The sequence below is a fragment of the Electrophorus electricus genome, chromosome 14 (genome assembly GCF_041902795.1).
Source record: "Electrophorus electricus isolate QZ-2024a chromosome 14, ASM4190279v1, whole genome shotgun sequence".
Classification (NCBI taxonomy): Eukaryota; Metazoa; Chordata; class Actinopteri; order Gymnotiformes; family Gymnotidae; genus Electrophorus; species Electrophorus electricus.
In genome coordinates this window covers 23,350,764-23,366,771 of record NC_137510.1, presented here as the reverse complement: position 1 = coordinate 23,366,771, position 16,008 = coordinate 23,350,764, and the positions used below count along the sequence as shown (strand labels likewise).

At 40.8% G+C, this 16,008-nt stretch overlaps 1 protein-coding gene across 4 annotated transcripts; it reads right to left on the bottom strand.

Annotated features, from left to right (window-relative positions):
* Positions 1–15,419, bottom strand: ntd5 (ntl-dependent gene 5). Of its 4 annotated transcripts, none has more exons than XM_035531201.2 (9): positions 15,271–15,419; positions 13,996–14,142; positions 13,459–13,650; positions 11,850–11,964; positions 11,664–11,740; positions 10,690–10,869; positions 10,363–10,560; positions 8,853–10,185; positions 3,112–4,784 (listed from the first exon to the last, which is right to left on the bottom strand). In XM_035531201.2, the coding sequence occupies exons 1-8, from the start codon at positions 15,335–15,337 to the stop codon at positions 10,103–10,105; spliced, it is 1,059 nt and encodes a 352-aa protein (XP_035387094.1). In that variant the 5' UTR covers positions 15,338–15,419; the 3' UTR covers positions 3,112–4,784; positions 8,853–10,102. The 4 variants fall into 4 exon arrangements, with proteins under 4 accessions (XP_081552894.1, XP_026854917.2, XP_035387094.1 ...); XM_081696769.1 differs by having other exon boundaries at positions 10,690–10,848; XM_081696768.1 differs by lacking the exons at positions 10,363–10,560; positions 10,690–10,869; positions 11,664–11,740; ... (2 more) ...; positions 13,996–14,142; positions 15,271–15,419 and having other exon boundaries at positions 1–4,784; positions 8,853–10,106.
* Between the last annotated feature and the right edge of the window lie 589 nt (positions 15,420–16,008).

Sequence of the window (16,008 nt, the reverse complement as noted above, 5' to 3'; positions counted from 1 at the left end):
TAGTGTTAAAGTCTATTAATAATATGTCATTATAAATGTCCAAAACATTTGAAAAAGATCACATTTAAGTATATGAGTTGATCAGAGTAACAATAGCATTGCATATTACACTAGCCAAAAATGTGAACAAAAATGTATTTCAGATAAAAATATCTAAGACTATTTTTATTTTGGGGCCCTTTATTGAAACATCTGAGCGTAACAGAGATTATGCCATACAGTACTTCAGCTGTAATATTCACTGCATGTGTCTACTATAGCTGTGTAGTTTGTGTATTGTAGATGCTAGATGTCACCAAACACCTTTTAATGTATAGTTTTCTGCGTACTTTACAGGGTGCAAATTTGCTCACTCTTTTTAAAAGGCGGAGGACTCCTGTGACTCTCTTGTGACAATGACATATCATTACAGTTTTAAAAAAGTTGGGTAACTCAGCTCTGTGGCAGGTCTACTGTGAAATTAGTTCAGTAAATAAAACTGATCTGAATCCATTTGAATGTAAAATGAGAATAACACAAGGGTGCAAACCAAATAGAGCCATTTAGGTGATATTTCAGAGCAGCCTGGCCTAAGCTCTTTAAGCTTCCGATATCTGCGGTCCAGTGGGGCCCAAGCGGACTAAATTGCTTGGATAATTGACCACGGGAACCAGTGGAGTAAAGCACAAGGGTCAGCAAGCAAGCTTCCATTATAGTGTGCAAATATTCAGATTCTTAATTAAATGTGAAAATACAAGCTATAGTGAGTGTCAAATTAACCCTAGGCGATTAGACCCAGGGTGATCTTTTGTTATTTACAGGGAATATATTAATATATTACACAATATATATACTCTGCAGATATGCGTTTCTTTGAGTTTCACTCATGTTTAAGCAATGCAAATGAAAATCCAAGGATCAAATACTATGTCTATGTACAGGTTGCTTCTAATGTAAACTACATTTTCAGTGTCATTCATACTATATATAACTGTAACTTAATTTAGCATATCGTGCATAACTTAAATGACCAGACAGAAAAGGATACACCCATGATTTTGTGAACACATCCAGTAATATCAGCGAAACAGAGAACCCTTCCACTTCAATTATTACATTATACAGCAGCAAATTGAAAGCAATAAAATTCACCTTAGAGCACATGCCACCCTAAAATTATTCCTATTACTTTAATCAGTCAGACTAATGGTCTTTTCCAAGGTACACATGATTTCTTCTGTCTGAACAAAAGGCAAATTATTTATTTCTTAATAGAAATGCTGAAATATAATAATTCAAGGCACAAGGGTAATAAAACAAAGCTGTGCACAGCTTGAAATAAAATATAAAACTCAAGTAAACCCCTGTATATATCTAAAAAGAAATACACATTACTTAGTGACCAAGCAAGGATGAGAACATTTGCATTATCTTAGGGAAAGCACTGTCCATCATAGGTAATCTGAACAGCATAGGTAATCTGTCTATCATAGGTAATCTGAACAGTGTAGGTAATCTGAACTAACATCACAGCAAAATAGTTCGTTTTACCAGAAAAGAAAACTCCTGTAATTAAGACAATCTAAGAAGTGTGAGAGTAAAATACACATTTAAAAAGAAATACAGATAAATGTTAGACACAATACCATTAAAACAAGATTCACAAAGCCACAGTGCTGCCTCGTTTAGTGATATATGGTAAAGGTCTAGTTACTGTAGTGGAATGAAATTTAACTGTATACATTGTAAAAGCAGCATGGAAAAGAATTTGGATGTAAAATAAAAAATTAAATGCAAGCTCAATTTCCACAAAATCACACTATGAAATACACAAAGATTTTTTCTGCTTTCATTCTCCTCCTGTATCATTGTCAGATTCCATCTCAGTCACTGCTGAGCTATACCACTCTGCATTCTCTTCCTGTTGCCCCTGCACACCAACAACGGAGACCCCTTCAGTTTCTGGCTTTACCTTCATGTTCATTGCCTCCTGCTGCTGACCCTGGTGCTTGCGCTTAGTGTGCCGCCGTAGGGTGTTGCGCTCAGCAAACCGCATGTGGCATAAGAGACACTGAAAAGGCTTTTCACCTGTGTGTACCCGCTGGTGCCTCGTTAGCTCTGCGGCCTCTCGAAAACGCCGTGGGCAAAGCTGGCACACAAAGTTCCGCTGGCCTGTGTGGATATGCTTGTGTCGCTCCAGATGGCTTGAGCGTTTAAAGGCCTTTCCACACAGCTGGCACACATGTGGCTTGTTTTGAGAGTGTGTGATGGAGTGGCGCTCGAGGTCTGAGAGGTAGTAGAAAACCCTTGGGCAGTACTGGCAGTAAAGAATACGACGTGGGCCTAACGCCTGCGAATCCTGGTTTTTTGGATGGTTGGTGGGAAATATGGGTGATGCTGGAGGAGATGAAGTGGATGACTGTGGCAGAAGATCTTCGGTGGAGATGGGGCTTAATAAAGAGTCCGTTTGGTCCACCGAGATGGAAGCTGGATCAGAGGTTGGTGACAACGCTTGTTCATTGTTGCAATGTTCCTCTAGACCATTAGTTGTTGAGGGGGAATGTGACTGGGTTGCTTCACTACAGGATGATGGGGTAAGCGCTGAAGGCGCAACAGTGCATTCAGGTCGGTTTTCATCTTTTTGTTCAGCAGATACCGCTAATCTAAGCAGTGCTTCTCGAAAAGAAGTGGGAGTATCAGAACAGATATCAGTTTTCAGTTGCTTAGTGGGACTTGTAGAGGTCACTGAGGAAGTACTAGAGGAGGCATTGGGTGAGGTAGGGAGAGACGAAGAAAATTTACAGGGCTTATTTTGTCCTGAGAGGTTTGTAGTAGTAGTACAGGAGTCTGGTTCTGGTTTAAGGCTAAGCGAACCTGAAGGTGAAGAAAGTGCAACAGCGGATGCAGAGGAAATCTGAGCAAACTGCCCTGATAATGAGGAAGATTGAATTCCACAGGACACTTGAGGAGTTGAAAGAACAAGAAAGACGGGGGAGGACTGCGGATTCTGAGCAAGCGCAAAAGGCAACGACAGAGCCATAATTCCTGGATTAGCATTAGATGCTGATGATGAAAGGGTCTGAAGCTGAGAAGGAGGAAGAAGGAGGATGGGAGTGTTGGATCCAGTGTTACTAGCCACAATCTGTATAGGAACAGAAGACAAGCTAGAAACAACCGATAAGGCTGTTGGCCTAGCCTGAACAGTAGAGTCATGAGAAGATTTCTTTTCCACCCTTAAGGTAGCTTCTGAGGTTTCTGTTGAAAGAACAGGGGATGAGTTTAAAGACGGATTTGGAAGAAACTCTTGATAACTGTCAGAATCTTGGACAGGCCCTGATGAGTCAATATCAGACTGTACAAATCCAGGGTTAATCTGCTCCATGGAAGCCTTTGGCACTTCGGAAAGATCTATCTGGGGAACCTTTTGACCATCTGGGGTAAGTGTGTAAGGAATGCCTTGGTCATCTATAAGGAGCGTATCCTTTGGATCAGGAGACAAAAAGCTGGCACATGGAGGAGATGGCATGGCTGCATGTGAAACAGAAGGGTGCTCCTTCCAATTTTCCATGTGAAAATTGCTCATATTATCTTCATTTCTCCAAGGAAACCAGCACTCCTCAGTATCCTCATCTTGCTCCACCTCTACATGTTGAGAATCATCTTCAATCTCATCTACCTCCATAAATAAGGAACCTTCATATCCAGAATCTATAACCCATTTGCATTTTTCTTTATTTTCCCTGACCTGCTTTTTTGGCAAGCTTAAATCCAATGCTTCAAACACCTCTTGCTGCTCTGTGACTTCTTCAGCACTAGTCTTAGACATTGCTACATCAAGTCCTTCTGGTCTTTTGTGAAAAGGGATTTGAGCGTTACAGTCAGCATTGTTATAATGTTGACTGCATTCTGTCATTTCTTTGTTTACACAATCTCCAGTCTTTTTAAGTGTATCATAGTTTTCCATTTTTCCAAGAATTATATCATCAGAGTCTGTAACTTTTGCAACATCTTGTATTTTAACCTCCTCTTTGGTAATGGGACTGACACCTCCATCAGATGTTTTGATACCAGGAGAATCGATTTGAGGAGAGGATTGTCTTTGTACTGCCATGTCTGGTAAATCACTCGGTAAGAAGTTAGAATTGAGATTTATCACTTTGGTAATTGGTTCATTCATCTCCATTAAAATGTTGTCAGGCATGATGTTGGACTTCAGTTTTGAAGATATCTGTACATTGCTCATTTTGGTTTCTGCAGTGACGGCATCATTTTCAATGGCTTGATTTGACTGAGTAGGGATATAATTTGAAATCGTATATGAATCTTGTCTTGGTGATCCTTTCTTGCTGTAGCTGTGTAAACTGTAAATGCCTAGCTGACTCTGTTCTTGGGATACTCCTGAGATGGAGGGATTAACTTGGGGTATTTTGCCATTAGGCTCAAATTCCATTGAGATCTTCTGATTTACCAACTTAAAATCCTCACATATCCACCATAGTTCTGACTGTCTCTGAATGTGACAAGATTGGTCTTCCTGATTGCTGGATGGATGAGAAGGTCCTGGCCAATCACCTCTGAGGTTCGAACCATGAGTACGCTAACTTCAGTTGTTAGCTCACCTCAAGGGGTGCTGATGTCACTCAGAACTTTTGGAAACAGTCAGTTTATTACTACCTGAGATATCGCTAAAAGTGTTCTTCCAAAGCCTCTTGCACAGACTATGCAAACAGATCCATTTCCTGATCTGATGGAGTGGTCGGTCTCCATCCACGGCACTGTCACAGCCATTGGTCAAGGGCATTAATCTGGGAAAACATACATAGCAATTTTTTTATTGAGTTCTTCTACTATCTTATAGTTTCATCAGAAAAAAAACAATATACAGATAATTTTATCCTATTTTTCTCCAAATATAGTCATTGCGAATTCCCATCCTATCTAGATCTCCCACTATCTCATGACAGCTGCCAACCTGGGAGGCTGTGGGCAAACATTTGCTTCCTCCAAGACTTGTGAAGCCATCAAACACATCTTTCCGAGCGACAATTTATACATCATAAAACAGCTGAACACGCTTGAAAGGCAGCACTAAATTCCCAAATCTGTATGTGTGACCTAACAGATGCCAACACTTAATTGACAGAGAGGAACTAGGTTATTCTTTCCTCCTCTACAGCAGGGTCAATTATGCTCTCTTTGACTCCCCGTCACAAATAACTGTGGTACTGTAGGGATATGAAGTCTGGAGCACAGCATGGATATCACAGTTTTTTGTTGTTTTTTTCCAAATCAGGTAGGAATCTTACAATGGCTTTGGAATAGAAAACATATCAATCATAACATCAAAGTGGCCATTTCAATATTAGAGGTCTTCCCAACAGGAAGCATGTGAGGAGACCTTTCTCATCAGGACACTTGATAACTTATAAATATTCCTCATATTAAAATAAAAGTCCCACTTCATTATTGTAATAATTTCACATTGGTCAATATTGATTTCTCACACCATGGTGAAACATACAAGCTTTTAAATGTATTAACCTGCATACTATTGTCTAGACGTACCCAGGAGACCACAAAATCAATTGAATCAAAGATATGTAGGTTATGTAGAGATATTCAAATTTGTTGCAAAGTACACAGAGTTACCAGAGAAACAGAATGTTTTAGACAGAGGTCGTTCATCAGCTGTGCAAGCAAAGTGCTTCTGCACATATGTTATGAGCATTGAAAAGGTCTTGCCCTTGCTCAGTCACAGTATAATGCTGTTGCAAAAAAAAAATTGTTTAAATGGAAACCATTTCAAAACCAATTTGAAACATTAAGGTCACATACACAGGCGATCCTTTACCTTATCTTTAGGCAGAACATGAGAGGATACATGTTGCTGACCATGTAGTAGGCAGTGTAGGGTTTATTATGGTTACTTCATTAAGTACTTCATTACCATTTGAAACTCAATTACTTCACTTATTAACATTCTTAGACTTATAATGAAGTACTTCAGACTAATAATAATATCGTTTGCCTATCATTTGCAAGATTTTCAAGCTATTCGTTTCTCAAAATATACACCAAGCACCAAATTGGAGCACCCTGCTCTGATGCAGAGGAGCTACAAAGTAAAGCTTTTTTATTCATGTATTTAGATGGAAATATCTAAATATTCATAAGTACTAGGCTTCAGCAATAATGTACACATTTCTGCTTCATAATGAAAATCTTTACGCATAGCGCAACATTTACACCCCATCACCGCAGTTATACTTAATTAATGGCTAATAAGAATTTTGAAGTGTTTACACTAGAATATTAAGAAGTTTATTTTTTATTTTACAAATAATGTAAAATTATGCTCAGGGAGTGATTTTAGAAACAAACTGTGAAGTTTCGGAGCCACGGGAACCATCATACCATGGGAATAGCAGCATTTTAATACCAATAACATTAGTGTGCCAGTCACCTCTTTTCCATTCTACTTACTCTCATTTTAACACCATACAGTGTGCTCCATTTCAGCATATTTCAAAATCACCACAAAAGTAAAATAACGTGTTACTTTGCTCAGAAAATATTACATAACCTTTCACATATTCAGTATGTAATACATTGCATTTGGAAAGTAACCTTCTCCAACTCTGTCGGTCACCACCCACTTCTTAACTATTTTAGGGCCTTGTTTTTTCAGCAAATATCAGTAGACACAATGTATTACTGGTTCCCATCATGTGCTTTTTTTCATTGTCCAGCTGCCTACATTTAATTTGTAATACCAGGACAAGCCAAATGGAGGTAGTATAGGTTCTGACTAAATGAAAAATGGACAGACTTAAAACCATTACAGTGCTAAAGCATCTTGATATGGAAAATATCTACAAAAAGTCTTTAACACAATCATTTTAGTGTCATGGAAATTATATAATATTGCATTTAGTTCAATGTTACAATTATTTACTTTTAGTAGTGGTTAGTTAATGGAATCTTTATAAAACCATTAAACATTGAGAGCTAAAGGAAACCTCTATATACAAAATGACTAGAAAATGGTTTTATCCATCACACATGAATTTCCCTTGCTTCCAAATAAGTACTACACAAAAAAAGTTTAGCCATTACGTTTGGCATCACTTTGTAGCCTCCTAAAGTAGTAACTACAAGGTCTGTTGACAGATGGTGTCAAGACCCAGTGATCTGACATGTCTTGAGCACGTTCACGCTTGAAATGTCTACCTTAATGAGAAGAGTGTATAACGCTGGCCATTCATGCAGCATCATCTACCATGTGGCCCAAGGAAATGACCTTTGACCGTGATACGCACTGCACCGCAGTAAGCAAAGATCATTTTTCTGTTTGAAGGCTATCATACAGGTGTCAAATCATCCCACAAATTAACCAATTTTTTAAAGATATCAATTTACATGCCATGCCCCAGTCTGAAAGATTACAAATACAAAAACACTTGAGATAAATCTTGAGATTTCTAAAAATGACTAAGAATTGAAAGCATAAGGTTTGAGGTAAGATGAACATATTACTCTTCCTATCGGCAGAAAAGTCCTTAAACATTACAGGCTCAAAAATGTATCTTATAATATTGTATAAGGCCTTAGCAGCTATTTAAATGCCCATCACACAAGCTTTTGAACTACCATACACTTTCCAAAAAGAGAATATTGAGAATATTTGGTGTTCAGTTTTCCAGTTCCTCAAGCTGTTCTACTGAAGCACTGTCAAGTGTTGGCCTCTAAAATACTATTACAAATTCAGTTTTATTAATGTACTATCATCATGTATTTTTATATTATGTTTTCATTTTAGCACTGGGTGAAGCGCAGGCCTCAAATGTTGCAATATCTTGAGCACTACCAAAATTCAGATTCAGTTTAAAAGTTGCTCCTGCATAGACAATAATAATACATAATGAACATTGCATATTACACAGTAATGACAGGGTAGTGGGGTCTCTTTAGTGCATTAAACTTGCCAAATCTAAAACAACCAAAATATCGCATAGTTGTATATTTAAATTGTTCTTTATTTTGAGCATGACTGTTAAGTCATTAGCATTCACCCGTATTAAATTAATTTATCTTGCACATAAAGCATTTACCCCGAGGCTGAAGGGAGAATGTAACATGTTGCTAGTAATGCCGACATTACGGCACACTGCAGTACAAAACTTGGAAGTTGCGAGTTAATTTTCTACAATGTTGCTAAAGGATGACATCCACCCCAGGTGGAGTCTAGCCGCGGTACCGCCTAACGTGGGTGCAAGTGAAGCGCTTCTATGGGATAAAACCATATCCGTCACACTTGTACTTTTTATTCCCTTCATAAGCCCAGTGCTCAACGACCTGGACGCGGGGTTTGACATTAGCACCCAAGTCGGCGCCCTCGGCCGTGTCCTAAGGAGAGCAAGCGACACAGGCACACACGGACGCCATTACGCGGAGTAGGAGGTCCGATTTGGAAAAAAATAAAAAGAAATCCGGAGGTGAAACCATTTAGCCTACCACACTTTGATGTCGTGAAGCGACACAGCCACTCGAACCCGTGCCCCTTTGCGTGCATTTGAACTGCCTAAAGAGCGACACGCTGAGAAACGCTCACACGAAGGCTGCAAGGCGCTCACACCGCTGATGCACACTCCGCGCTCGGACCTGCGACCAGCCATTTTCTGCGTACCGACGGTTCGAGCCGGTGACAGTGCGCAGACTACTCGTTCATGCAGCACACTTAAAACTTTCTTAAGGTAACAGTTTTCACGAAACGCCGTTATTCGAGCGACATCCCGACCGCCTCGGTACGCGACTGAAACCAATCTCGCAACACTTCTTTTTTTCTTAAATATTGAATATGAAACTGTTCTCACCCCACGAGTCAGCTCGCGCAGGCACTGGCTAACCCGACCCTCGTATACTTCCGGAAGACCAAATATGAATGAATGACTGGGCGGAGACATGCGGACGGGGGAGCGGCTGTTGTGGTGTCGCACTTTAGTCCGTCCGACACGGCGGCGTACATGTGCTGCTTAATACAGGGTTTGAACTGCAGAAATACGGGAAAGAATTTTTATTTATTTATTTTTTTTCTGACAACATGCGTATGGAATTGTGGTAATGAAAATAGACCCCCATGGGTTTTTATAACCAATAGATCAGTTAGAACATGGCATGCAGTAACGCTTATTCATAGGCAAATAAAAAAATAATGGTGACAAATAAGAATTTTCCAACTTCTTGTTTATTGTGAAGCTATTCTAGCAGAATAAAAATGAATTTCAAGTGAAATAGCTTGATTTGTTTTAAACAGATTAACTTTGCTCAATACACGTGCATCCTTTTACCAGAAATATTTGTACCAGTTTTCTTTTGGTTTGTTTGTCTACTTATGTGTATTCGTAGTACTATTCCCTTGTCCTATACCATAAAACTTACACTGTTAATGAATAATAAATATGTCATAACTTACACTGGTAACTCCAGATCTTTGCCGTGTCTGTGGATTTCCAAAAACATACGATATAAATCTAGACATTAATTTAAAATAGCAACAAAGCAGTAAGAAAAACTGTTGGTAACTACAAACACCTCAGACTTTTGAGTTACCTTAACTTTGTGTCTTCGTGTAATTTTGTATATTAATCTTCAAATTAGTAGCATATTAAATGTGCAAAACATCATAACAAAAATAAGCAATGATGCATTCAGTTTAAGATAACTCTGTCCAGGCAATATAAAGTGAATTGGCTGCTAAACTAAAATAACTCACTAATATAAGACACTGTATGAAAAATGTAGTATCCATTTATACTTTTTTCTCAAATGAAATTCTTAGTCTGAGTGGTGTGAATTAAGTCCTGTTAACCTCCATATTGTGAGATACGCAGATTCCAAATTAGCATACAGTGAAATATACTAATATTGGATTTACTTCTCTCAACTCTGGTCCAGCATAAAAGACAAGCACAGTAAAAAAGTCTTCATGTTTTCCACTTCATTTGGATGACATGTACTAGGACTGCTACAAGTCATTAGAGGCTAGACAGTGGTGAGAAGTCTGGGTCCAGTACGCTTCTGTGGGATCAGTAAAACAGAGACCCGTTTTACTCAGGTGCAGTGGTTACTCCAGGTCAGTAGGGTCACAAGAATCAATCTCAGACACCAGTCGGTGAGGGTACAGTGTATACTGAAACCAGGTGGGGTCTAGAGAGAGAGAGAGAGAGAGAGAGAGAGAGAGAGAGAGAGAGAGAGAGAGAGAGAGAGAGAAAGAGAGAGAGAGAGAGGATTGCGAAGATACAGAATAATGAGAGAATTAAGGAGAGTGGAAGAAAAAGTTATGCATTAACTGTAAATGTGGATGTTTGTGTACATATGACTAACCAAGGTAGCAACCTGGTGCAGAGAGCTGTCCGTCAAAGCACGCCTGCGTGGCCGTGAAACTGCATTGCTTTTCTGGATGTTTACAGAAGAATGTTACATCCTCCCCGTGAGTTACCATACCATCTGTCAGGTCGTAGGGCCAGCGCTTAATCCCGCCCACTACCACCCTGCTGCGCTGGGCTGGGATTGGACAAGGGGCTGAGCGGTGGGCAGAAGGACAGTTTCATTTTATGGTTTAATAGAAAAATAACTGATTGTAAATGTAAATATGCATGAATTAAAGCCAATAATTAATGCAGTGTTTATTTAATAAACTCCCTCTCTTACCTCGACAGGAAGGCACAGTACTCCATGTGCCATTTGATTGACAAGTAACTTGGTTTGGTCCATCCAATAGGAAGGTCTTCTTGCAAAGATAATAGATGGTGTCATTCACGTTATATTCAGACTTCTGGACGGCCACCAGGTAACCGTGATCAATCTCCACTGGTGGTGGACAAAACACACCTATGGGACAGACATGGCTGCCTATCTGTTTTTTAAAAGAGGCATTTAATAAGTCAAAAGGATTTCACTGACTTAAAAGATTCTCACAAAAAAAAATCCATATATACGTACAAACAAGACTAGCTAATTGCACAATTAGAAATTACAATCTAGGCTCTAAATTGGGACCTAAGGCCATGTACAAAGTGAAGTGACACAAACAGGTGTAGTACCTCCTAGTAACCTGCAGATGGCAGACTCGGAATTTAATATAGAAAAGCAACGCACACGACAACATGTAGGTTCAGACTGATCCAACAGAGGGCAGCATAACAAGCGTAAAGGCCATCCAAACTCCAGTCTGTCACCCCGGACACTTATGCATTTTTACACACACACGTCCAAATACTTTCGCTGGTTTAAACTACCTTCCTACACACACACACACCCACGCGCTCTTCAGTTCTCACTTTCTGCTCAGGCTTGAACATCTCTCTCTTTACTCTGAAGCAGAAGGACTTGCAAATGTACACTCATTTACACCCTTTCATATACACACACTCACTCACTCACACACAGGGTGTTTCTGACACTTTCAGTTTATCTAATCCAAATGTGTGTATTTCATGTCCTGCTTTTTTAAACTCTCCACCATAATCTCTGTATGGAACTCTATAGTCTTGCATAAATATTGAAAAGGTGTGCGCACACACACGTAGACACACACACACACACACACACACACACACACACACACACACACACATGCATGCACGCACGCACGCACACACACACACACACACACACACACTTACGTCGACAGATGGGGTGAGGGTAACGCCACGTCTGGTTCTCATGACAGAAATTTTCACTGTGCCCAACCAGCACAGATCTGCAACGGGTGGGAGGGATGGGAAAAGCATAGAAAAAACACAACTGAAGCCTACATAGAGAAGTGATCTGTGTGCTTCTCTGTCTGTGTTCCTGCCTGCTTCCCTTACCCAGGGCCACAGCGGTAGCGCACGATGGTGCCTACTGCAGCATTGCCCCATACCGACAGCAGCTCATCCACAGGCACAGGGCAGAGAACAACCGGTTCCGCTGCAGGACTCACACCTGAGAGAGAGTGAGAAAGAGAGAGACAGACAGCAAGAGGGAGAGAGAGAAAGAGAGAGGGGGAGAGAGAGAGAGAGAGAGAGAGAGAGAGAGAGAGAGAGAGAGAGAGAGAGGGAGAGAGATGGAGGAAGAAAGCAAGTTATCGTAGTCTCTGCATGGATTTCAGCCTGCTTGGGAAAGAAAACGCTTTCGATTCCTGGGTGCCAGGCATCTGTCCAGGCATGTATCTGGTAAAATGTGCAGCAGGGCTGGTTAGGACCAGTGGGCAGATGGATGAATGAGTGGGTTGGTGGGTAGGTGGAAGGGAGGGCAGATGAACAGGCCAAGCGTACAGCTTCAGTCAGACCCTGAAGCTTCACAGCGATCCATCTGGAATGATCAGTTCACACATTCTCTTGACTCATATCTGATCATTTCTAATGTGTGTGGGTGACTTACTGGTGAGGCTAGTGAAGAGAGAGGAAATCTAGCACATTTACAGTGTGTGCGTGCATGCGTGTTTGTGTGTGTATTCTCTGCTCTGTCAGTATCACTGAGCTGCAGGTGTTGTTGTAGGATTCCTCTTTAAACGCCCACAACCATCTCTGAAACTGTTTTATTCCTGGAAGTGTCTCTCATCTTATGTCTGTGTGTGTGTGTGTGTGTGTGTGTGAGTTACAGTAGGGGTGAGAGTACAGATTCTCTTGCCAGAAGCTCAGTTGGTTTGGGCCTGATTTCTAAAGATCTATAGGGCCTTGGCTTTGACCCTGTAGCCCTCAGTCTGCATGCTGTGACCCAGATGAAGGCAAATTGCTTACAGAGTTGTTACTAGACTCTTGTACTTTTCTTCCACAAAGCATAGTGCATCTTTGTTTGTGTTTCTCTCTCACTCTCTCTCTCACTCTCTCTCTCTCTCTCTCTCTCTCTCTCTCTCTCTCTTTCTCTGTTTTGTCTCTTTTATGTGTATGTGTATGAGGGGGGAGAGAGAAACAGAAGAAACAGAGAGAATGAGAGAGAGAGAGAGAGAGAGAGAGAGAGAGAGAGAGAGAGAGAAAAGAATGAGGGAAGGGATTTTTCTTCTTATCAGGGCTTGTTTCACTCTGTTATGCTTGGAAGTGATCTGTGAGAGCTTTAAAATGTAAATATTCTATGTTCATTCTATATAATAAGGACCAGACAAACCGGATAAACACACACAGACACACACACACACACACACACACACACACACACACACACACACACACACACACACACACACACATATATATATATATATGAGATTGCTCTATGTTAACTATATGTATTGTCTGTAACACACAGCGATGTGCCTGAAGACAGTGTAAGAACTCCCTCTGATCCGCACCACCACCACTGCTATCTGATAGTACCAAATTCTCAAACAATTCACTCCATGCTTAGAGCAGCTTGTTGGCTTTAGTGGCTTTAGCACTTCACTGAAAAGTCCAGCATGTGTTGCTAAGGCCCTGTTATCGGCCTTAAGTTTTAGCCTACCGATGCACAGAGGTTCGCCTCCGCTCCACTGTCGGTCGCCCTGGCAACGACGTATCATGGCACCCAAGCCGTTGGCCATGGCGTAGCCTGGATGACAGCGCGCCTCCAGGAGGGCAGAGAATGAGGGAGAGGGTGACAGGAGAGTGACTTCGATGTTCTCCGCCGGGGGAAGAGGCCATGGACACGTTCGTCCTGTTTGAATGAAACCCTCGTTAAGTGTCCAGTTCATTACAGTAACCAGTGGCTCTTTGTGTAGAGGTGCCTACTTAAGGACTTTATGAAACATACATGACTCACATTTATCAGTGTTTTTGTTAACATAACACTTAACTGCATTACCTACATAGCTTTATATGCCCTATAAGCTAGACAGCTATACATTCTAAAAATGTTATGTAGTTCTTAAGTAGGGAGCTTCAAATAAATTGTCATTTAGTATATTGTTCATGTAATGCTTTACAGTACTTTCATAACACTGCGTGTGTGCTTAAACATGTAAGCACTTGTGCTGGTTTTCTGACGTGTTAAGAATCTGACCTGGGGCCAAACAGCTGAGTCCACACTGTCCATCACACAGACACTGGCGCTTATTAGCACAATCTTTATCCTGCAGGCACTTTTTAGAACATGTTCGCTTTCTCTCATTACCCAGAACCCTCTCTTGGCACTGTTTGGTCACCTCCGCTACAGGATATATAAATACACAACCAAAGCACAAAAAATTATATTTAAACACTTGATACAAAATCAGCACATTATATATAATGGGGCTTAGTGTCACAGAATGTGCATGCACACACGCACGCACACACGCACGCACACACAAGATACACAAATGGTTATAGTATTTTATTTGCTTTTTTTGTAGTAGGATTTAATTTAGTTTTAAACTAGTATGTGTGGAGAAAATAACAAAGAAAGCACTTGAAAGCCTCAAAAAACCTATTTCACCAACTCCAATTATTCAAATCTTATTTGTAATCACAGAACAATTATAGCCCCCTAAATCTACATGAATTTACAATGATTTATAGACTTAAACAGCACACATATTCCTCAAAACATTACAAAACAAAATTACAAAATTACTGTCACGCACCACCACCAAGGACAAGTACATCAGTGAAACTCCTCGCCCTTCAGATACTGTCAGAAAGGTTCTCAGAAGGCTCATGGTGGGATCCTGGGGCTCTGAACGTGCCCCTACAAACTACCAAGTGGTCAGTGTTTTTTCCACTGAGGTACCATGCCAACATAGCAATGAGAAAAATAGTATTTCAAGACTGCTGTAAGATGTAATGATAAGGGCCAAAAACCTACCAACACATTTAATCTCTGATGTTAACCGCAAAAAGCGGCAGTAACATGTTTCCTTGTTCACGTGGATTTGCATATGACATTAGGGATTCATAATAGAACCCTCCTCTGCAAAAATATTTAAACTGAACCTGTCCGACTGTAGACATCCCAGTAAGAAGCTGGTGTGGATTGGATGATCTTCTCTAATAATGTTTGGTCACATATGCAAAAAATCAATATAATTCTGCACAGGTTTGGTCTACTGGGAGTGAGCATGATGACAAAGATCTCAGAATACCACAAACGTTTGCCATAACAAATATAAATCTAGGTGTTCTAGAAGAGGAAACTAGAAACAAATAGACAGAGGAGAGATATATAGTTATTGCTCTGCCATGATTTAAAAGAAGTACTGAAGTCATCATTTTCATGTTTGAGTTTTCTCTTATTCTCTCCTTTTCACACATATCCCCCCCCCCCCCACACACACACACACCCAGAGCGTGCACTCACCTGATGGCTGGGACAAGCAGCAGAGTAGCCCCACACACAGCAGAAGCAGCAGAAGAGAGCTTTTCATCCTTCCCTGCTGCTCACCAGGCAGTGTATGAAGGAGCACTGGGAAGAGGAGGCTATAGTGATAGGGGGGTTAGTGCGTTGGGGGGTTGGTGTTATATGATGGGGTGCCTGTGAGGGTGGAGTGGAGCAGAGGGTGCACGCAGCCACACACACACACACACACACACACACACACACACACACACACACATCTGGTTCATGTTTTGAACTCTGGGTAAAAATTCCCTTGGAAAGGGACCTTTCACCCATTTCTCTTAATGCTGCAGGAGCACATATATATATACACACACACACACACACACACACACACACACACACACACGCACACACATATACGCTCATGCACAAATACGCACTGACATATATACACACACACTCATATACACACCCATGCAAAGTGACTCTTCACCCACAAACCCAAACACCGCCTGACCTCACTCGAGGGCATGCACATCACACGCACACACATACTGCCACACCAAACCCTGTCACAAAGGGTCACAGACAACAAAAAACAAACAAAAAGAAAATGTTGCTTCTACTTTTCAAACAAACAAGGACACACCTGTAGAAGACTGACCTTCTAAATGTCAGCGCACACAGTGTGTGCTAAATCAACCATGTGGACTAATCAAACGGTTCCTCAAAGCCCACTGGTCTTTCTTAATTCTC

Bases quoted from the DNA above. Each gene is read 5' to 3' on its own strand.
- ntd5 (XM_081696768.1), bottom strand. From the start codon at position 4,429: ATGGAATTTGAGCCTAATGGCAAAATACCCCAAGTTAATCCCTCCATC.